This window comes from Pyrgilauda ruficollis, unplaced genomic scaffold (assembly GCF_017590135.1).
Source record: "Pyrgilauda ruficollis isolate IOZ18807 unplaced genomic scaffold, ASM1759013v1 scaffold40, whole genome shotgun sequence".
NCBI lineage: Eukaryota > Metazoa > Chordata > Aves > Passeriformes > Passeridae > Pyrgilauda > Pyrgilauda ruficollis.
Genome location: NW_024525490.1, coordinates 4429320 through 4453204, shown reverse-complemented (window position 1 = coordinate 4453204; position 23885 = coordinate 4429320). Strand labels below are relative to the sequence as shown.

The 23885-nt window shown below is 37.6% G+C and overlaps 1 protein-coding gene across 1 annotated transcript in view; it reads right to left on the bottom strand.

Moving 5' to 3' along the window:
- Positions 1–21451, bottom strand: part of TINAG (tubulointerstitial nephritis antigen) — a 39720-nt gene extending 18269 nt beyond the window's left edge. Inside the window, exons 1-7 of the mRNA XM_041477482.1 lie at positions 21082–21451; positions 16817–16880; positions 15660–15749; positions 13955–14069; positions 8344–8467; positions 6493–6643; positions 253–433 (exon numbers count right to left, since the gene is read on the bottom strand). Of these exons, the coding sequence (XP_041333416.1) occupies positions 253–433; positions 6493–6643; positions 8344–8467; positions 13955–14069; positions 15660–15749; positions 16817–16880; positions 21082–21451 (1095 nt within the window). The remainder of the gene's footprint in view (positions 1–252; positions 434–6492; positions 6644–8343; positions 8468–13954; positions 14070–15659; positions 15750–16816; positions 16881–21081) is intronic.
- Between the last annotated feature and the right edge of the window lie 2434 nt (positions 21452–23885).

Here is a 23885-nt window from a genome sequence, read left to right as displayed (position 1 = left end):
AAACATGTTTAAGAAGAACAACTGCATTGTTATGACTGCATACTTTCTTTTCTATTTCTATAGGACCACAAAGTGTCAACTTTAAAGAGATTATGTACAACTGAGAAACTATAAAGAATTTCAACTCCTGGGAAAATTCAAGGGCAACATAAAGGAAAATTCACAGCTCTAGTCTTGAAGTTAAGGAGTTAAGGAAGTTATTCCTCAAAGGAGTAAAATTGTTGAGACAACAGATGAATTTCATGAACTTACTTTTGAGGACACCCTGTAGTGAGAGGCACACCGGTATAACCGATTGGATTTTTCAAAAGGATTGGGACATGGCCCATTTGTATGGTTTTTTCCATATTCACTTGACACATAACACTGATTTTCAGCTGATGGCCCCAGGTGTTTGTTCCAAAATGAAGGATAACAAGCATATGATACAACCCTGTTCAGGTAGTTAAAAAAAAGAGTTGATAAGAAGCTTGCTCAAAAATTTTTGCCATTTCACTTCAAGATTTTGATTATTTTGCACCTGTTGTATTTCAAGTAATACTCTTCAGAAATGTGGATGGCATATTTTCAGCTGGATGGCATTTCCTTCAATTGATATGCATTATATTTATGATTAAGTTTCCATTACAGTAGTCCTCTTCCCACCCTTCTCCAGAGAGAGATAGGGTAAAAAATGTGTTTAGTAATTGTTACCTGGTACATTCATCTCATTAATGATGCATGAAATTTCACACTGAAAAAGATCAATAAATTACCTATGTTGTCAATGGGCTTCATTTATCAAAAATGGCTTGTGAAATGGAATTTGTGGAATGCTGTTAGACGTTTCTGAAACAATATACACATTTCTGCATTAATGCCATGCAGGCCTATGAGAGGGTTTCTTTTACAGAGCACAATCAAATATTTTGCTGAAGCAGAATGCTTTAAAATAGTCAGTCCTATAAAAAGCATTTGTATTTAAGAGGCTCATCAATTATACTGGACTTTCTGAACCTGAGGAATTGAAAACAATATCTCTACACAATATGGAGTATAACTATGCTTGCCAGTGTATATTTAGCTGTCAGGAGTTTTACAAGATGAGCCCATATATGCTTCAGCTGTTTTGAATAAGAAATCACATTTTACCATTAGCATTTGGTGATAGAAAATCTGAAAAATCTTTTTCTTTCTGCCCAAAGTAGACCACATACACACAGCAGCACACTGGAGCTGCATGGTAATCCAGATAAGATCTCTGAACTAAGAGTCATTTTTGAATCTTTTCATCAACCACAGTTTCTGCAGCTTTGATTAACACAATTGAACAGCTTTCTGCTGAAGCACAATTTCATGTGCTGAAGTATAATATCGTATGTGCTGAAGAATCTGCACCACAGTAAACATTAAAAATACTTCAAGGAGAAGACCCTTCCAAAAGAGCCATAGAAGAAAAACAGAAATAGATGTGAATATGTTTATATGCACAAATATTGATACATATACACAAAAATAATGTTAGAAACAAGCAGAATCCAGGGCCAACCGGGAAAACCCTGTAGTGTGTTCACATATTCTTGACAAAATTCATTTGAAGTCATGTTTGTGTGTTCAGTCTAATTAATTTTTTTCTGGATTTGTTGCATTTATATGTTTGACTTGTGAGATAAGAAAATAATCCTAAATATTAGACTATGTTATTTGCAAGTTGGCTAATAACGATAACATCTTTCTCATACCCTACAGCTGCCAAGAGCCCAAGGTACAAATCCAATTAAGCCCTATTGTGATTGGAAGCACTATTTACATTCATGTCTGACTTTTATACTATCTGAAAACGAAGTGTTTCTTTCTCATTCTTGATGAATATAACCTTTTTGTTTTCCTTATTAGTTAAATAGATGCTTTCAAGAACACTTATTTCTCCCAAATTATGACTTGTAACTGAAACATTTAAAACTAATGATAATTAGTAATAGAATACATATTTATTCTTTAATTAATGCAGAAAGACAAAGTGATATTTAAACAGTGTTTCAGCTCCACTTACAGCAGATTTCACTGTTAATTGGGTATTTAGTGATTCTGAAAAGTCAAGTCTCAGCACTGGCCTAGCTTCCTTGCGCTTTATGCAAATCTTTTTCTGACTTCACTGGGGATAGTTTAGGTCAGCACTTGATTTTTCTGAACATCTGTCAAAAACCTGAGCTGAGCACACTCCAGAAATCAAAACAGCAGAAACTTTAAACAGCACTGGATGCCTGCTGTGATAATTTACAAGGCCCCACAGAAAATCAATGTGTTTTCTCCCTATTGCAGAGTATGGAGATAATGACACAATGATTGCAATATAACAATTCCTAAAAATAAGTCAACTGGAAGTGTGTGGAAGCAAGGACTATTTGACAGGGCTCATTCAAAAGACATTTCTGACTTGTATGCCATAAAATTCCATTTTTTTATTGTCACAGTTGAAAGGTTATGGATTATGGGGTTTAGCTACAAAACTGATTAAATTATGAGTCCAGTAAATCAAAACTTTTTTTTTAATTGTTGAACTTGATATTATTTGCTCTTGGCAACTGTCAGAGACTTAACGTTGGGCTAGAGGGACACTTTCCAGACCAGAAGTGCTGTTCATGTGTTCTTCCAGTATCTGTTCTAAAGATATTTGGATATTTCCCTTAATATGTTTATATGTGTCTGGAAATGTTAGAATGGGTTTTGAAATATCATTTGAACTTGAGGAAAGAAAAGCAGAATATAGAAATATTTATAAAAATAGGTAAGTAGGGATACTTTCATGTGTGGTACTTTGACGACAAATCAATGATCAGGGATAAAAATGGGTAGCAAGCAAAGGTCTTTCATAGCATAGTGATGTTGTACATGTTGGAGCTAGCTCCATGGCAACAAAGAAGCATAATAAATGACTAAGAAAATAATCCTGGATTGCTGAGATTTGTTGGAGATTTAGATAGTTTCCAAAAATTCATGATGGTTTTCACAACTGCCCTTCAGATTCTTTACTGAGATGATCAGCTGCAAGAGGCTGGTGACTAACATGAGGCTGAGCAATAAGCAAGTACTTGGCAGTGTGGAGGTGAAAAGACAGTTCACAGGTGTGCTGTGTAGCTGAGGTGCTGTGGCTCTATGTTTCCAGGCTCACATCAGTCAGAAAGCCTGCTCAGCACATCACTGTCATACTGCTACTCAGTCAGGTCAAACATCAAGTTACTGCATTCACACCAGAACAAGCTCCTGTGAGGGTACAGCTAGGTTGATAATGAAGTGCCTTGTAGAGCTTCAGCCTGCCTTACTTTTCTTTTAAAAATAAGCTAACTCTTTTATACTTAAATTGCTTCGTATAACAGGCCATGTCACTAACCACAGTGCTAAGGTCAAAATAATACTACATTCTGGCATAGGAAGAACTTCATTATTATGGGGCTTGTCATAGTTGTGCCTGTACAGGGATAACAGTCAGAAGGAATAGAAAACCAGGAGATTGTCCTATTGCTGCATTTTTACAGCTTTTCCTTTAAAAATAAGACGCTCCAACTGTTGTGGAGATAATGCTCATAAAAATTATTCTCACTTTTCTTATCTATAGCAGCAATTCTCGTGCTGCTGTTTTTAACAGGCAAGTAAACAGTCCAGAGAGAAAGACCTGCAATTACTCTCCTAAAAACAGGAGCTACTGAGTAAAATGAGACTGTTTTTCCAGTTACAGAAAAGTATTGCAGTTGAAAAGTGCTTACTATTAAAATGTCACGTTATAACTTTCATTTCTTCACTAATGAAGCCTTTTTCCTTAGCTCCCAAGGTGCTAAGGGGCCTTTGCTAATCACTCAGTTGAAGGATCTCCTTCTTAAAACCTAAGTAAAAGCCAGTTTAGTGTTGAAGACCTGAGAGAAAAAGATAGAGAAGCACTCAAAGTAAACTGTCCCCATAACAATACAAAGTTCTTGTCATATCAGAAATAGATTTATACACTTGCAGAAGGCAGAATTATCACTTGTATAGTGTGACAGGTCTTCTCCTGGATCCCCAGAGTGCCATGTCAACTATGACACATCACGTCTGACATTCTTTTGCTCTTGACATGGTTTGTTTGTTTGTTTGGTTGTGTTATAAATAAAATCAAAAGTTGACACAGATAACACCTTAGATCACTCTGTCTGTCAGTTTCCGATATATCAGAGTAAGGGATGAGATTGTATGAAAGCAAGACAGGAAATAGATTTTGGTATGAAAGAGAAAGAATAAAAAAATTCTGGTAATGTGAGAAACAGCAGGATTTAATTTTATGGTATCTAAAATGCAATTAATGAACTTCTCCTGGAAGCTATTTCCAGGCACACAAACTTAAAGGAGTGGACTGAAAGCAGGATGTGCAGATTTACCATGACAGGTAATGATGATATGATGAGACAGTCTGACCATGATTAAATTACTGGCTCCATAGAGAATAAGGAAAGCAGTACCTATCATTTACCTTGTCTTTAGTGACATTTTCAGCATAGATTTCTGTGGTGTTCCTCTACTTTATTTGACTAGGTAAATTGCTTACAAGGTCAGTTGTGGACTTGCATGGTGAAAGGTTGACAGATCAAAGTGACTGGTGTCTGTTTATTAATGGCATTCCCCAGGAGACAACACAAAAGCAACACTTTTGTATCTCTATTAGCAATCTGGACAGCCACATGTAAGGCACCTTTAGCAAGTTTGTGGAGAATGTAAAACTTTTAAGGAGTGATTAGTATGCATGGCTGCTGTTCAGAGCAGTGTTAATAGGCTGAAGGAATGAGCCTGACAGAAATATCCCGAATTTCAGCAAAGACAGATGGCAAATCCTGCCTCTGAGCCAGAACTGCCCAGGTACTGTCAGGGCACTGCCAGTGTAGAAAGTCATTTAACAGAGAAGGACATGAGGTCCTGAGAAACACCAAGTTGAATGTAGGTGAGCAGTGAGCCCTCTTGGCAAATGTGGATGGTCAATACTGGGCTGTGTTACCAAGAACATAACCAAGACATTGTGGAAAATTAATCTTCCCCTCAAATTACTACTCGGCAGATGGAGCTGTATTTTCACCTATGTGTTCCCTGGGAAAGACACTGACAAACTGAGCAAATCCATTGGAAGGCACTTAGGGGACTGGAGCTGAGGCAGCTGGACTTGTTCAGTTTAGAGAAGGGAAAGCCAAAAGAGTATATCATTCCTGTCTTCAGCTACATAAGGAGAGGTACAGAGGAGCAGAACTCTTGGAGACGCATAGTGAAAAGCCGGAAGGAAAGTACCAGTCACAAGTTCTACCAAGGAAAATGCTGATATAAGAAAAAAGTGTTTGACCATAAGTCAAAAAAACTGACCTGCTGCAAGAAAGGTTGTGGAACCTCCATCCTTGAAGATACTCAAATTGTGTCCAGGGACATGGCTTATACAGCCTGATCTAATTTCAAAGTCATGCTTTGAGCAGAATGTTGGATCAGGTCACCTCCAAAGTTCAACCCAAAATAATTTTGTGATTCCATAAATGATTCTATCCCATTTTAAAGTTTCTAGCTTTTCATGGGGAATTTGATAGCTCTTAACTCTGCTTAGTCTGATCTGAAGGAAGAATCTAGGTATAATCCTTAATAGAGTGTTGTGCTCTGGAACAACCTTGGAATGAGATGATTACAAGTTGCTTTATAGAGAAAAGGTGTTTGATTCTTGTTATGAATAAAAAGTTACCTATTTTTATTTAAGGCTACAGAGCTAAAACCGGTTGGACCAATTGCTGTCAAATTAGCTTCATTGTTAAGAGTTCTTATTTAATTGCCCGTCAATGGTTGGTGATTTAGCCATTGTCCTCCCAGTGCTTGCCCTGGAGCTACACCTGGACAGGCAGCCCAGGAGAATAGGAGTGGCCTGAGACCACGTATGCAGATGAGAAATGCACTGCTCCAAAAGTTTCCCAGGAAAACCCCTAAAAACAACGAGCCAATATAGAATTAGGGGACCCTAGGTGATGTCTAAGGATGGGCGCGCAGTCCAGTACCTGCTCGGATCCTTTTTGCTTCTCACCCTGACCTGAAAGGATGTTCACTAAGGAGGGGACCCGAAGTGTTGGACCGAAAAGTAGGAATCTGCCAATCTCCCGTGAGGACGCAGTCCCCAGCTCTGCCTGCAGACCAGCGGACAGAGCTGCATCACCCTCCTCCTCCGTGCCACTCCTGGGGACAGCGGCGGCGTGGGCGCGACCCGTCGATTTCTCCCCACCTGAGCTGAATATCTTTAATAAAGGCATTAAAAAGGAGAAAGATCTCCTGCCCATTTATTTCAATTCTTTTAAATATTCACAATGTTGTCTCATGCAACTGGCTGCTTACTCAAGGCTGTTTCAAATGATGAGCCTGTATCCCAAGAAACACAGAAGATTTAAGTACATTTACGGTATTATCTTATTGCAAATTAAGCGACTGTTTCAATTTAAAATAATCTAAACAGACAGATAAAATATTTACCCATGTGTTTTCAGATATCTCCAGGCACCATCAATGCTCCCACCATTACATCCATGTTGATTCCTGGTATCACAAGAGATCAAGTTCTGAGCAGAAAGGTTGTCTGTGATCTGACCCTTTGAATGAATTGCTATTCTATCTGCTGCAACACCTGTTTGAAAATAAATTTTCTGTTATCAAAATCAAACAATTACTCACAACTTTGTATTTGTTTTTGTGAAAGAGGGGCAGAAATACAACCTCAATATTTTCTATCTGTGCACATATATTTACTAAACAGTACTGATATAATCTGTCCAGACTTTTGTGAGAGAGGATTGAGAAACTCCAAAGCATCAAGAGCAGCTTTGCTGTTATATGACAAATTCCTAGATTTACTGGCTATTATAAAGTCCAAAATACCTAAATATCAGATGAGACATTTGTGTAATTTTCTCTATCATGTTTGTAAATGCATATTCACATCTGGTTGTCTTCAGCAGAAGAAATAATTACTTCCCAACCTTCTGCAGCTGAATGTCCAAATCTCCTTGCTTTCTTTCCAACCTTTCTTTCCTTTATGTGAGGGGAAAGAAAAAAAATAGCAGTCCTATGAAGAAGAAAATTCAAGACTGAAAGTATATTTTGGTTTTATCACAAAGAATATTTGGAGATGTTTATATTGAAGTGTAAATGTAGGACTCTTTGGATCACCTTCCCTTATTACACAAAATTATTCCTCAGACATAGATACCTTATCTGAATTCAATCAGATAATCATGATTATTAGTACTTATATATTTATGAACTGATTTAAAGGCAGACTAGGTTAACTAAGTTGTGGGTGAAACTAAGGTGCTTCTACTTTCTGTATCAAATGACAATGAAACAATCATTAAGCCTCATTGCAAGTCATTACCTATGATTAAATTTTATTTGTATTACTTTTAGCCCCACATTTTTCAATTTTAAAATAAAGTTTTAAAAAATCTCTTGAAATCTAAATCCTGATCAAAATCAAAACTAATTTTGGTGAACTCTGAGGAAGACTTTGGAAAACAAAGTTTGCTGACATCAGATGACAACTGTATTTTGTGCTTTTGAAAAGTGTCCCATGATAATGAATTTATTTTCATATGTATAAAAGCCTTTTATTATAAAGTTTTGGCATACTTACAGAAATTATTTATGATAAGAAAAAATTATACAGCAGTGCTTGCCTGTTCATTGAGCAACAACTAATCTTGAAAACCCAGACTAAAAATGTTAGATGCACCTAAACAACACGTGAAGGCATCTCACACTACATAACTTTGAAAATAATTATATGAATTAAAACAAAAATGTTTGTTTATGGAAAGGAAAAATTAGACACAATATCTGCAAAGTCTTTCCCTCAGATTTCTGTTCATCTCTGCGGTTTTCTGTCAAGAGCTGTTAAAAGGTCTCTTGGTTTTCTCTTTTTAAAACTGCAGTGGATAAGATATATCAGAAAAAGAGCATGTTCAGTCTGGTTTTTTTCAAGGAGCTGGGATTAGCTGACCTTAAAGGTCCTTTCCTTTTCTTACTGCTGTGATTTAAATAAGCAGTTGCAGAAACCTGCACCTGTGAGGACCCACTGGCCAAATTAAGTCACAAAGATTGATCACATGCTTATGTTACACAATTTTATGAAAAGCAAAGTGCTGCAGCTTAGATTGACATTTAAAGATTTTGGGACAGTATAGAGGGAAAGTTGTAGCAATTTTAAATGTTCCTATTTGGTAATAAAAGGTGAAAAGTAAGTTGATATTATTTTGTTACAAACCACTACAATTTCATTACACATCTAACATCACCAATACTTTCAAAGGGAGTAGAAAGAAATATTACTTGCTGTTGAAAAAGCCCAGGATGCTCCACAGTTTCGCTGATCCAAAGGATCGTGAATCCGATCAGGCCACTCATAAATGGCTGAAAAGATTGCAGGAAACTTTTCTTCTGGAAGTGACTTTCCCTAAAACAAAATGTAGATCTGTATATGTTTAATTTCCTGCTTTTATCATAAATTTTATCATAATTTTATTTTTAAAATTCTTTATTTTTAGACCGAGGAAACCTAAAGCATTGGCCCCTGTGACTTCCCAAGCAACCCTGTGGTGGTTTCCCCATGGGTGCTGGGTGCTGCAGACCCCTGAGAGCAGGAGGGTTCTTGCACTCCAGTAGCTGAGCTGAAAAGCTGAGCTTCAAGACTGCCAACCTGAATAACTTGACCAGTTCCTCTCTGATTTGTATCTCAAACAATAATTCCCCATGAAATTTGCTAAGTGTGACCCAGCTGGCATTTTTGGAAGGAAAAGCTCTCTGCTACAAATAGAGTTGAAGTTAAATACCTGTTCCCCTGTTCTCCCAGACATGTGGCTGTAGGTAGAAAATTTTAGTCACTGTGGGAGCGGAATAAGTACAGTGTATCATTGATTTGTCCTTTACATAGTGTTTATTCAATCTGAAGCAATTATTCCTTTTCCAGAATAAAAATCAGTGATTTTTCTTCTGCTTTTCAGTCTGATAGTGAATTCATGAAAATTCATCGTCTGCTCACTAAAGCAATTTGGCCAGCCATTTCTGGCACCTTTATGTCTCAGCCTAAATTTATGTCCCACTCCAAAGTCCACCAAGCTTTGAACAAATATTTGCATATGCAAGAGCCATCTGGTACAACTGCTAATAATCTGCTCTGTGTTCAACATATCAAAATTATTGACCCATTTTTTTTTACTGTTGAACTTCATGGAATGATGGATTATGCTGTGCAAGGAAATAGGAATGGCCACAGAGAATTGCAGTATTAGGCCATGCAATCAGTCTGTTTCAAAGCATTGTTGATAACCTCTGTTCCAGAAGGAAATACAATCTACAAAGCAAGATAATCTGCTCCTGAGCAAAACACTCACTGATGCTTCTTTCTCATAAGCAAGCTGAGTTGTGAAGCACAATGGTTCTATCCTGTTTAAATTCTTCCTAAACCATTTTTCTAAATTGTTTATGTGAATTATAATCATAAAACATACCTTTTGCTAAGATTATTTAAACATTTGAGGCCATTTCTTTCAAACTATTTTGGGACTCTTTGGAGAACCAAATTTTAGCCCTTTGCCCGTACCAAGATCACTTTGTTGTGTACACTGTGAAACAGCAGTGCCTCCATCCAACTTGTACACTCGGATTTGCCACAGAGAATCCCCAGCTGAGAAAAAGTGGGTGAAGAAAAAGGAAGCTCGTATCTCAGGTCTGTATCTGACATTTGGTTGGGATACAGCCCAACAGGAAAATTGATAGTCTGTGTGCTTTCCAGCCCCCCTGGTTCTGGGCTGAGCAGGTTAGATGCAGGCTGTGAGTCCTGAATCCATGAAGAAATACTGCAAGCTGTTAGGTCACTTCAATGATTTTGAGTCTCACCTCCACCTGTACAAGGCCAAAAAATTTTTAAACCTTGCTAAAATATTAATCTCATTATTTTGCTTAATCAGTTTCAAAGACTGTTTTTTTCAGAGTTTTATATACATGGGACTTGCAACATCAAGAGACACTCAGGAAGCAGCAACAAATTTAAATAACAACTTGACAAATTATCATTATGTTCATTATTAGTGAGTAAGCACTAGCTCAAGATTTACTTTGAAGATGAAACATACAGGAGAAATCCCAGACAAATAGAATTTCTTTTATATGATGAGTCTGTTCACTACCAACCAATAAAAAAGCAAATGTTGGCAAATATTTAGCACAATTGTGTGGGTAATGGCTGTTTATAATGCTCATTATGATGCCTCATTACAAATAAGGCCAATGAGAAAAGCAAAATTCTAAATAGATCTCCAGTCTTGACAATGTATTGCTTTATGTATTCCTAACCTACTGTCAATGTATTTATTAGCCTCATATTGTAAATCCCAGAGCAAATTCCTCATTAACCCTCAGCCTTGTCATTTAGAAATACAGAAATGTTTCTGTAGCCAGAAACATTGGCTTTTTTTCTGAAAAAGTTTCTACCCTAATATTGATGCTGGTCTTGCTGGTCTGTGGCAAATACCAAGTCTAGACAGCTGTTTCTCAATGTATGCTCCATGGATCAGCATCAGACAGCAAAGGCAATCAGCAAAATGACTGGTGAACTATTTTTAAACCTTTCTATGTACTCTCTGCAGTGAAGTTAGCAGCCTGACCAAAGCAGGAAGGTAAGAGGACATAAAAGAGCACTCTAATATCAACAATGACTTCTTCAGAAAAGATAGATGACCAGTAAGAGAAAAAAGGACAAAGATAACTGAATTTGCAAATGTGGAAATAGTTTCCCTGAGGAAAAGCAATTTTTTTTTTTTTTTTTTTAATATAGCAAAAAGATCCTGGACATCACTTGCTTTGTGAAAACCAAATGTGCACGAATGACCTTCAATTTGCAAGACAACTACAACTGCTGAGGGTTTTTACTGTGAAAAGCCATATACCAGTGGAACAGAGGTTTTACTTTGTCTACTTTCCAATTGTTTTCACCAGCTTCTTGGTATTTAATGAGAAAATGGTGCCTTATTACTGAACTGCGTATTTCATTGTCTTGTAAGATGGCACACATTGTTGCTGGGGGTGCAGACCTTACCATTGCAATGTACCTCGTGCCAGGACTTGTGCTGACAGAATACCACCAAAAGTGCAGCACAATGCTTTTAAAGATGTTGCAATTATTCTCGTGCTACATGGAACTTCAAGAATGATTGTACTGTCTCCTGCAGTGAAAATGCCTTCTCAGATGGAGGAGTTTCAGCTTGGCAGGAGTCAAACAGGTTTAGTAATGCATTTAGCTGTTGGTCCATACTCAGGTCTAGCCATACTGTGCAACAGAGGGTCCTCAGTTCAGATTTGCAGATTTGGTTCTTGGCCCATATCATTGCCTTTTGGGTGTTCTAACGTACCATCATGACAAACTTCCCTTCCAGACAAAAGTATCACCTTGTTGAGCAGGTATGGTCTTTCATTAAAAGCAGAACTTTTAAAAGCTCTATGAGCAACTTCAGGAAGTTTGTGATTGCCCTAAGAGTGTTGCAGAAGCTGAGAAAGCCATACAGAGAGTATTATTTTATATTTTAGCTTTTGTAAGTAGAAAGATTTCCTAGAATCCTGTGAAAGGTATCTGATTCCAGCAGCATGTAAGGAAGTCTCATGATGGCTAAATGCATGAATGTGCCAAGTCGGATTTCTGGAGAAAAATGCACTGAATCTCCTTGGGTGTCTGGTAGTGCTAAAGGGAGTTGGGTTGTGGCTCACAGATTTTGTAAAACAGCAGACAGAGAAAATATGGCTGAGAAATGTATCTATGGAACAAAGGCTGTAAGAAGTGTAGCAGTTAAAGTAGCTGCAGGAAGCTTAATAACAATGATTCAGTAAGCAGGATGTAATACAGGACCACTGAGGAAACAGTTACTACAAACTGAACAGAGGAAATGAAGTATCATGAAGAATGTCTTCAAACCTTCCCCTTTCCTGTTTTCCTAGGTGGGATTTGTCTCACCTAGCTAGATACCTAGCAATGGAGATGTCAATCTCTGGGCGGGGTACATGACGTCCTTTTTTTGTCTGTGCTATATAAGCTTCACATGTATCCCTCAAGGAAAATGCCAAAAACAACAAATCAGTCAAACTCTTTTGAGCCTCAGTGCAGTTCACTGGTTACTTAAGGCAGACACCTACTAAATGTACTTAAATTCTTTTATGCCATTGTCTTATTTTGACCTGCCATCTTCAAATCAAATGATCCTTCTTTGGCTGCCAAGAGTAGTCCAGAAAATCCTACATGGCTAAACTCCAAAGCTTAATTCCTGTCCACTTCTTACTCTGGCAACCCTTCAGAGTGTAATTTTGATTGAGTTGGCCAATGTGGGCCTGAGCACAATGCCTCACCATTGTGCTACCTGGCACAGGCAGCAAATGTTTGTAACCAAGAATGGTCTGAATCAAGCAAAAGGGTTAGGACTGCTCAAATTATTACAGAGGCCATGCCCTCTTTCCCTAAAACCCATTCAAGTGGCAGCTCTGCACTCTGCCACCACAGGGCCTTCTATAATGTGCAAATCCTTCTGCCACTGATGCCTGAAGATTTTTAGCTTTATATATATATTTGCAGCTTTGTAGATTTTTAATATGCAGTTGTATAACTTTTCATGCTTTCTCACACTTCAGAACAGTAGACTACCCTTTCTCACACATTTATACCACCATCTTGATATTCTGTTTAAATAAATAGTCTTATTTTCAAGAAAAGCATTTCTAACAAGAATACCCTGATTTGCACCAGCACACAGGAGACACAACAAAATATAGAGCTGAGAACCCCTTGGAGAGACACCGAGGGGCAGGCCCAAGGGGGGTTACCAGGGCAACTGATCTCCCATAGGATGTACTTGCTAGATATCTTAATTAGTTAAACTTACAAAATTTGTGGAAATCCCATAATAGGCATGCCCAAAGATATTTTGTGCACCTGAAAGCTTTCATTAAAGAACTGCTCTTTATGTTACCACCTTTAATATTGTTTGGAAAGTTTTCTTTTGATTGTAGGAAAACCACAACACATGAACAAGTATCAGCAATTGACTTCTAATAGATAAAGAAATGGCATCACTTGCCTGAGCTATATTATTGAAGGCAAAGATAAACACCTGTTATACTTAACACTTTTGCAAACCTTGGATCTATCTCTTTATACTTTTACTTCTAATTTCACTCTGGTGAGCTATTTAGGTGGGGGTTTTTGGTCTGTGAATTCCATAAATCATGTCCTCTAAGAAAGAAACTAAGTAACTGATCCAAAGCATTGGAAAAATCACTCTGGATTCAATAACTTGTATTCTTTCTTAAATTGCTTAACCAACCTACATAACTTAAAGTGTATTTGCTTTGATGCCAAACTAATTTCAGCATAAATAAATTATAGGAAATTTAATTTAGTTGTCATGAAAATTGCCATGGCCAAGGGGTTTAGAAAGCTGGTAGTAGAGAACCATTTCATTTTGCAATGATTCCCATAATTTTGCTGTCCATTTGTTCAAAACCCAAAAAAAGCTTTCACAGCTTCTGTCAAAGATTGCTGTTTAGTCTCAGCTGTTCACCTTAATGAACTATGTCCAGATGTATTTTTCTGTGGATACAGCTGTGTGTGCAATAATTAGCAAATGGAGAGAATTAATATAGAGCCCTCTTAAGGGAGTGAGCTACAATGATAATTTAATATTGCTGCAGAGCTTCACAGGGATTAGGATTTTCTTTTGCTCCTTCTTGTTTGATTTCTGTCAATAGGGCCAGACATTCTGTCAATAGGGCCAGAAACATCATATTCAACATGGAAACATTTAGTGACAAAACCCTGAATCATACTCTTATAATTGTCCACATTTATCTTTCCATGTGATAAAGTTATTTTAAAAAATTAACAAGTGTACATGACACTTACAGGAGCCTCTCTCATATTCAGCAAAGAATGAGATGGAGGGAAGGTGCCCAGACGATTTTTGAAACCTTCTTCCACTGTCATTCCCCAGAACTGACTGTAGTTTTCAGCTTTCCATCTTCCTCAGAGATGAAAACCAAAAAGCAAGACCCAGGTTAGAGATAACACTCAAATTAACACATTGCTCATTCAAGAGTACAATTACCAAAAGAATCCAGAAATAAATTTTTGAAACTGCATTTCAAAAACTTGCATTCAGTATGCATGAAAAAATATTTGCTATGGGCTTTTCCACTGCAGACAAAAGCAGGATGGAGCAACATAGCAGTGTATGAATAGTGGTGATTTGGGGTCAGCACACATCAGCCTGCAGGACGTGAGTGTGCAATATTTCAGAGCAGTATTGGCAAACGAGACACCCAGCCAAAACATTGCTGTTCTCTTGAAACTATGCTCAAATCATGCTCCAGCCCCTATTCCCACAGAGAGCCAGCAGCCTCGTGTTGTGAGTTGCAGTGCACCTCCAAGCTCTGGTGCACCAGCACAGAGGTACTGCTGAACCCAGCAAAAAGCCCAGCTGACACCTTCTGCCCAAGTTTTATACCAATAGCCACTGTGGTTCCCTGTGGTTCTCTAAGTATTCCCTTGCTACTCTCAGGTGACCCGACTCAGATTGCAAAGTTGACATGCAAGCTATAAGCACAACACAATAAAAACATGCTTGCAGCCATACACATTTGGAAGACACTGAAATTTACTACTGGATAAGGGCTGAGTGACAGGGGAGAGAGCATTCTCTTTACCCATTCCTTTCTTGCTTTTGTAAGAAGAACAAGGAGAGAGATTCATGCTGCCCAAAGAAGCCTGACTGCTCTTGGTCTCCCTGTGGTCAGTGAAAAGTGCAAGCACAGGGAGAAGTGGAGTCATATCTCACCTGTCACCCTGTGGCAGATGTCATTGGTCACCACTGACAAGAGACAGGTTCAGGCTCCAGGGGCCCAGCTTGGTTGTTTATCCTAATTCAGCTGCTTTAAATGCCTCCCATGAAGTACAAAATGTTTCAGCACTCATGACAGCTTGAAATCTGGGCAGGCTTCATTGGCAAATTTGGCACCCCAGATCCTAGGGAGACTGCCCCTGTATCTCTGTCTAAACAGCCAGCAGGCTCCCAAGGCACAGATCTAGTACTGGGGTCCCTAATCTCTGTGCACTAGCCAGGGGAATGAGATTGTTAGTGAGAAAAACACCAAGGCCTCCAAGTTCTGATAACTTGATCCCCATTGCACCCATCTTCTCCACTTCCAATGCTACATAGAGTCCTGTTACATGGAACAGTGCTCTCAAGGGAGCAGAAAAAAATTACTTTAAATATCTATCCCAAGTAATAAACACAATGAAGAATAGGGGAAGATGATGCAAATCTTGTTTTCAGAGAAAAGAAATTGTTCTAAATTTGGAAAATATTTTAGATAGATGTTTACAGCAGATGTTCTCTTACCAGCATGAGATGTTCAGTATCTTTCCATTTAAAGCTTTATAATCTGCCAGTGATTTGGAAAGTTTCACAAATGCATACTTACTGTCAAATTGCTGTAATGTATTTGGAGAAATAAGGGGTGGGAAAGACTGCATACCTTGTAATTTGCACATACACAGGATGAGCAATACTGTGATGCATAACAAAACTTTAAAATAAAAGAGTTCTCACCCAAAATCTCCAGAATTGATGTGCTGAATTAAGTCTTGGCGAACAAGGCACACGTCTGTTGAACATTTCCAGAGACTGTTGAAACATTTGCTGAAAGGACAAGAATATCATTAAACAAAAAAAAAGAATTGTCAAAGGAAAAATATGCATTTTAACAGCAGAAGGCAGATGGAGGGGGGGAAAAATGTGAACAATATAATTGTCACAAAGACTTTATGAAAATATAGCGTCATTTCTTCCTACTTCACTGTCTAATGAGTTGGAACAAGGTGGGAAGGTTTACAGTTTGTGAGAGAGGTCATCTCTGAAACATTTTGCTTCCATCTTTGTGAGATCAAACCAAGGAATGTAATGTTGATGTTGAATTCCTGAAAAAAATGTGATGTTTTGAAGAAGTTTTACTCTGGAAACCCAGAAAGGGTTTTGTGGCCCCAGACATAGTGCTTCAAGGACCCTGGGCTAAAGTCAGCACAGTGGGAGCTCCAGCCCTATTTGGGTGGGGTTGGAGCCCTGGGATTCCTACTCCAAGGTAGGGTTGGTTTTTGGAGAGGCAAAGCCCAGGCAGCCAACAGCCAGGGCTGACAGCAAAGCTCCCCTGTTTGCTCTGTCTGCTCCTGCCCCAAGGCAGAGAAAGGGGTGCTCAAACAATTCACCCATTTCAATATAAATAAATAAATAAATAAATAAATAAATAAATATATATATATATATATATATGTATTAAATCCTTTCCTTACAGGTCAATATAAGTTCTCATAACTCATTAAAAAAAAAAAAAAAACACCAAGGAGGAAGGATTCTATAAAGTTTAATGATATGTGTTATATTTGTTTGATCTGCATTCAGGTCAATACCCAGGTCTAGACTGAAACCATTTCAATTTAGGTTTGACTGAGCAGGAACAGAATTAGGCCCATGAGGAAGAGATTTGAATAGTCTAATACTCATATCTTGATTAGAAATTCCAGTTTCCCTCTTGCTGTTCTTCTAAATTGACTGTAATCTACCTCCACAAAACCTTAATACTTAGCACTACTTTTGCAGTCATTTTGATTTGATTACATATTTAATATGAATTTAAAGATGCTCTCTACCTTAATTCCTGTTTCATGACATATGCTAGATAAAATTCAATTTGCAGTTCTCTGAAACATTACCAGGAATTGCAGTTGTCTTTAATTATTGTTCCTTCTCCGTAATATCGGCCATCTTTATAACAACCTGCCAACATAACATATAGATGTGTGAAAATAAAATAATTCTTCAAGTGAATTACTGACAACTCTTCTACTATTGTATTAATTGGTTTTATGCAGCATGTTTCAATTATTTAGTTGAAAGTCAGCAATATGGTTCCAGTTTTGTCCAAGCAATGAAGGCAGTTCAATGTATTTTATGTTTTTAGAAAATATATCATCATTCATAGTAAATAAATTCAGCATCAGATTCAAAACACCCACTGAAGAATTACTATCTTACAAATAAATAAAAAAATTCTTCAAAGAAAGTTATTTTCCAATATTAAAAAGAAAATATTTCTAACAAAAATTATTTTCTAATTGGCAATTAAAATAGAAATAAGATTTTACAGATATAGGATTTAAAAAAATAGTGAGTACTCCAAAAGTATTGTAATAAATTCTTTTTCCTTGCCAGATTAATTCCTCTTTGAAAAACAGAGAGATCAATTGCACTTCAAGGCAAATGTATGCTTCAAAACCCACCATGAAACGCAAATTGAGGGATGAGTTCTCCAGAAAAATCCCTCTCATTTTTTTTTTTATTTAGCAACACTTCACTGAGAAAAGATTTTTTTGTGTGTTTCAGTACCTTCCACATAAATTATTTCATCAGTGCATTTAATTGTCAAAGCTCAGTGGAAGAATGATCCAGAACGCCTGCATCGTGTCAGGATGGAGTTCCAGCAATCCAGTGCTCGTTCCTTGAGTCAGGAACGAGCACTGGGTATTTATCACACAGGGCTGTGTTTTCCAGCCTCTTCTGACATGTGAGCCATGCTTCTTCCCCTGCTGAGAGGGCTTGGACTCCCTTCTCCATTTCCAAGAAGCTCTAATATGGTGTTGACTTGCGAATTTGCACGGTGCCCTGCCTTTCCCCAGCAGGAGCGCGAGGAAGGCCAGGCCCAGGTACACACACCCCACCTCAGCTGCCTGCGCCTCCCTCCTTGCCAGCACAGAAACACGCACTCTGAGCCCTACATGATTACATAACAAAGTGCAGAAGGGAACTAGAGGTGATTATTAGGTGATTATTAAGTGATTACTAACTATAAATACCTTTATTCTCTGTTCTTAATTCATCAGGCTCTGGGAGGTAGCACAGGTAAAACAGATCCAGCCCAGGCAGTCTGAGGCCCAAAGTGTCTGCTCTAATCCAACTTCAGCTAAGAGCTGAGGTATTTTTCACAGAATTCTCAAAGCAAATTACCAAAGTGCCATAGTTAGTCACAGTATGTGACTAAGTCAGCATCAGACAGTAGCTGGAAGGAGGATCAAGCAGATTATTTCAAAAGTATCAAGAGAAGGAAGTATTGACGCAGCATTTGAGAGATGGAACAGACCCTCATTGGAGCTCTGCTGGCAGGGCTCACTGCCTGTGCCCAAGATAAAATGCAAACCTGGACTAGTACAGAAGCAGCTTTATAATGATGTATGCTTAGGGAATTGAAAATTAACACTATGCAGTTTCTTTAGCCTAGCCAAGTTAATATTTTGTGGGCCAGGAGTAGTGCCTGAGACATCAGTGAGACAACAGAGTTTTCTAAGCTAAAGGACACATGAGAATACAGCAAATGTCTGGCTCTGAATGTATCAGGTTGGAATATTAATGCATTAAGTGGGAAATTAATTAATTTGAAGATGCAGATTGATGACTTTGTGAATGAGATTTTATGATGTGAAAATCATCAATGGAAAGAAGATAATTTGAGAAATGGAGACTTCATTCACAGTCCAACATTCATATACCCTTAATGGTTCTTATTTAATTTATCCCCAGCATTGGTGTGAGTACTTCTGTCAGTGAAATATCTCCAGCTTTACTCCTTTGTAGGTCAGATCACATCTGTCATGTAAAAGCAATCAGCAAACTCACTGGATGTCACTTTTACACCACCAACAGGGTGAGACCCAGAGTGTGTGTTTTCACTGGGCTTTTTTATCATCAGAATAACTGAAACAAAGATATTAAATAAATAATAAATAAAGTCCTGAGATAAAAATTCAAAAAGTTCTTCTAACAACAGAATTTAAAATATGACTATAATAAAAAGACTTTGAACTTCCGTTTGGTATCTAAGGCAGGAATATGCAGTTTCTTCTGAAACTACACATGAAAACCAAAGAAACAAACTGAAGGCTGGGTTTATAAATGCAGAGTCAAAGCAGTTCCATACATTTAAACCAATACTGACCCCCAGCATGGTGCACACACATGGAAGAAGTCACAGTGTAGTTTGTTTCTGCTGTACATGATCAGTGAATACGTGGGGATGCAGAAATAAACCACTGAGCAGTTTTATTGCTATACATTCCAGCCCATGTAAAACACTTCACTTTATTGGTTTATTTAAAGAACTATTACTCAGGAGGCTCTGAGAGTAAAACCTCTGGCAACCAAAAGATCAAGATCTGGCTAAAAAGTACTTTGGCGCATGTGGTCTTCAAGTGCTTAAATAATTCCTAGCCTAAGGCAGAAGTGTAGTCTCAGTTGCTAAAAGTCAGCTAACATACTTGTGTCATTTCTAATGATGCTTCCTAATTTGCTTAATCTTCAGGCATTTAGTCCTACTTGTTTCTCCTTTTTTTCATTCCAATTCCTCAGATATTCCAGTTCTACAAGGAGTCTTTAGAGACGGTTTTGTTTGTTACCTTTTTTCCTCCTGCTTTATTTTGGCTTTGTTATTCATCTTTTACCCTCTAAATTACTTATATAATGAATATACAGTAATGAGATTTTTTTTTTAAATTTCAGACTTTCCATCTTTTTAAAGATTACATATTAAAAAACAGTATAAGATCATCTATAGGACAAGCAAAGGTACTGTAAATATAATTGCTACCCCTGGCAGTTATGTTAGGAGTTACAAACAGTGAACAAAAATGCAAAAAAATTGGATTAAGAAAGCAGTAAAAAGATTACCCCTCACCTGTTCCCTTATCTAAACCTTCTGTTACACTCCTACCTTTCAGAGGTAGGCTTGTGGCAGTGGCCATGTGGCAAACTGCTGCAGGTTTTGTAATGATTCAGTTCCATGAGACAGTTTGCCAAAGTAGACTCACCAGCTCTCAGCTCTGGGCAGAAATACAACTACACATTTAAGTAGAGCTTACAACAAAAATCTCATGTCAAAAATAATATACACCACTGCACCGAATAAAAATGAGAAGAAATTTTATTTACATAGAGCCTTAGAACATTCTTTTAAATGGTTAGAAACACTGTGGAAAATCAAATTTGTTTTGCCTCATTTCTGTCACTCCCACTTATCAGATTTTGGCTGCATACCTAAGAGCAAGCCTCCTGAAGAGCTTGTGTTCTGAGTGCTGAACTGCAAGCAGCAAGGTTATTGCAAAGAGACAGTTGATTTTTAAATATCACCATAGTATTTTATTGATTTTAGGCTTTTTAAACTTTGGTACATTCTCTACATCTTTGGACAGATTTGGTGTACTTACAGTAAGAAGCTACAAAGTCTTAAAATCCACAATACCAAATTTTCTCCACCAGCAGAGATTTGGCCTATCCACAAGCCAAGGGAGGACCAGATGTTTGAAATTTTTTTTTTTTTTTTTGCAATTCTTAGTGCTAAAAATAATTAGACTTAGTTTAGAGTAATCCTGACGGCACTTGCACTGCAAACTAACTAGTAAGAAACTAAAATATGCCACAAATCCTTGTTCTAAACACATCCCTTCACCTACTCCTTGTTCTAAGCATGTCCCTTCATTTAGTCCTGTGCCTGAGCTGTTGCCAGAATAAGAGTGTCCTATAGGAAAGCTATGGTGAATCAAAAGCACTGCAGAACACTCAGGGCACTATCAGGATAACCCTCAGTTTTGTTGATGATTTGTTTGCACTAATGGATACAAATATTTAGAGCTTGCTGTTCGCCTCACGTTAATCTGTGAAACCCTGTTGAAATGTTTCAGTTTACACTAATTTTGACCCAATGAGGTTATTTGAGAAGTTTCAAATAAAACAGAGGTTCTGTCCAAGAGAAATACAATCAAATCAACGCTCATATCCTAGAGACAAAGAAATAACAGCAAGTATAATTCTCACTCGTTTCATGCCAGTGTCTTTGCCCACTATGACTTTAGTTAGTTTTTCAGGATTTTACTTCTATGTATATTTTCACTGTGATGCACTAAAGCCAGCTGAGCATTTTCCCTCTACTTACCCCCTGCTGAAGGCGGCCAAGGCTGCTCTGACCTGCTGGGCTCCGCGGGGTGGTTGCAGACATCCCAGTAGTCAGTACAGCAGTCCACAGGCCCGGGAGAGCCCGAGGTGCAGTACTGGTCACAGTAACATACAGCTCCTCTGGAGACAATGGTAAAGCTGCAGTCATCATCTCTTCCTGGGCAACAGCCGCGTATCCTGCAGGAACTCCCCTGATACAGACTCCTTTTAATCCTGTTCCACTTAGCAGAACCAGTGTCATTTACAGAGTAAAGTGCCTGGGAGAAATTTCTTCTAGAATCAAAACGTTTTGTCATTGAAACTTCACTGGCAATCCAGTATAAGAGCAATATCTGAATTTTGTGCCACATTCTTGTGCCTCTAGAAGCCTTTTTGTTCTTCACTTTCTCAGCAAATATTCATTTACTCTGGAAGTAATACCTCCAGTTGGCAATCTGAAAGAAATCTGAACTGAAAGCTGCAGACTACAGTTTTCCAGGAAGACTCTGCATGTGTTAATTATTAGTCAGATGTGTTGTAAACTGATTTATTTGTCCAAGATACAGAGGTACTGGAAACAGAGCCACAACTGTGTATTCATCATTATGAAACTTTGGTGTGATCTCTTGCAAGAGAGAAAGTTATAGCAAAGCTTCAACATATACAAAATATACACAATCCAGTACTTTACTTCTACACTTCAGACTTCTAAAATCAAAACAAAGTGAGAATAAGTACATGGTGTCAATGGAAGCTCTCTTTCTTTTTGTGTACCTATAACCAGCATGTTCTCCACATGATTAGAAAACCTTTAACATCTAGATTGTATCTCATCTAAATTTTCCTATCTGATAAGCAGGGTGACATCACTGCAGTAAACTTGTCCTGCATCTCCCATTTCAATTTTGTTTCCAGTGATCTATCTTAGCCTTATATGCTTCACTTTTTTCACTTGTTTTACTATGGGCAAATTCAGAAAAAAAAAAAAAAATCAGGTGATATTCAGTATAAACGATTACTCAAAGGTATTCTTTTAAGGTTTGCATTTCTGTAGTCAAAATCAGCTTGACAGTCATTCTAATTAACATAATAAGTACCCACTGATAAATGTTCATTCCTATTTAAAAAGTAAATGTCTGTATTTATATATCCACAAAAAAAAAAAAAAAAAGAAAAGAAAAAAAAAAGAAAAAAAAAGCAGATATCAAGGATAAGTCTAACAACCTTTGCTACATGATTTGTAATCTCCAGGTTTTTGAACAGAGGGCTTAAAGAAATATACATGGTACTGTTGCCAAAAAAAGATTCAGAAAAAAGTACCAAAGAACTTTGAAGTTTCTACCAGAGATAGCACATAAGGCTTAACTGAAATAAAAAAACCCACACACAATTTCAGATCTGAACAAGACAGTTTAATTCCCAAAGCTGAACAAGCAGAGGTAAAAACCAGTCATCCCTCTGTCTCCATTTCTTAGTAAGTGAGAGGAACCTGGAGAAGTTGATGGTGGGTTGTTTTCTAGGGAATTAAGGAGATTTTTCCCTTTGTGACTTCAGCTGGGCGCCTTGGGAAGGCACAGCATCAAAGGGCAGCTACTTTTGAAAGCATAGCCAGTGTGGATGCATTGCCATAAATGATAGAGACATTAAGAGGCAAGGTGGGTGTATGTTTGTATGTTTTGGCTTGTAATCCAAATACTGAAGTCTTCAATACAATTTCTTGCCAGCAGTGCTTTTATTGGACCTGCCTCCTACACTGTCCTTGTCACAACTAAGGAGCTGCAGATGAGGGAAAAATTACCTCTGACCACACAATTTTATTTTTGTCTCTTGCAGGCAATCTTCTGTGTGAAAGATAGAGAGGCCAAGGTCAGCAATAGGCAATCACTGTCCATCACATTAAAGGTACATAAATCTTAACATTTAAATTTGCTCTGCATTTTTTTTTTGTTTGTTTTTGTTTTGTTCATAGTAACATTAAAGGTACATAAATCTTAACCTTTAAATTTGCTCTGCATTTTTTTTGTTTGTTTTTGTTTTGTTCATAGTAGAAAAATTTGGAAAACCTTAATTCTGTCACTGACTGCAATGATGCAACAAATATAAGGGAGATGAGAAAGGATACATTCATGGAAACTGTGAAGTGCTCTCTGGAAATTATAATTAATCTTTTTTTTTTTTACGTCTGTGCAGTTCTGTCAGCTCCAAGAAAATGACCTCTGATTTGCACTGACATTAGAAAATTCAAATCTCCTTTGTATTACAAATCTTCAGAAATATTTTTATCTAGTTATCCCCTTGCTCTGGAAGCATAAGAAAGAATGTGTGGTAAATGTCTGTCAGTCAGATCAAATGAACAAGCATATCTTTTTGATTTTAAAGACCTGCTGATGATAAACCAGAGGCAAGGAATTTGCTTGGAAATCATTTCAGCTCATTTACACAGGAGTTAGATTTCTTTTTAAGGAGCACAAAAATCAACCTGTGTTCTAAGCACCTTTGCTTAGCAACAAAGTTGATATAACCCTTTTTCCCACTTGATGGTTTCTGTTCAAACCTTAAAAAACCCACAAAACTATTCCATTGTGCTTCAGCAAATAGATTTTTTTTTTTTTGCATTTTCCTCTGTAAGCCAAGCAGCTCTGTCTTCACTGTGTGAAAGCATGCACTGAATTATCTGTAATAATTTAGAAACAGCTGGATGTGGTCCTTTTTCTCTGTTGAAGATTAGCCTGTTCCAAGCATAACAGCTGTTGTAAGATTTTGAGTTAGGGTCCTAGTACTAGTTCTAGTTGGCACAGTTGAGTG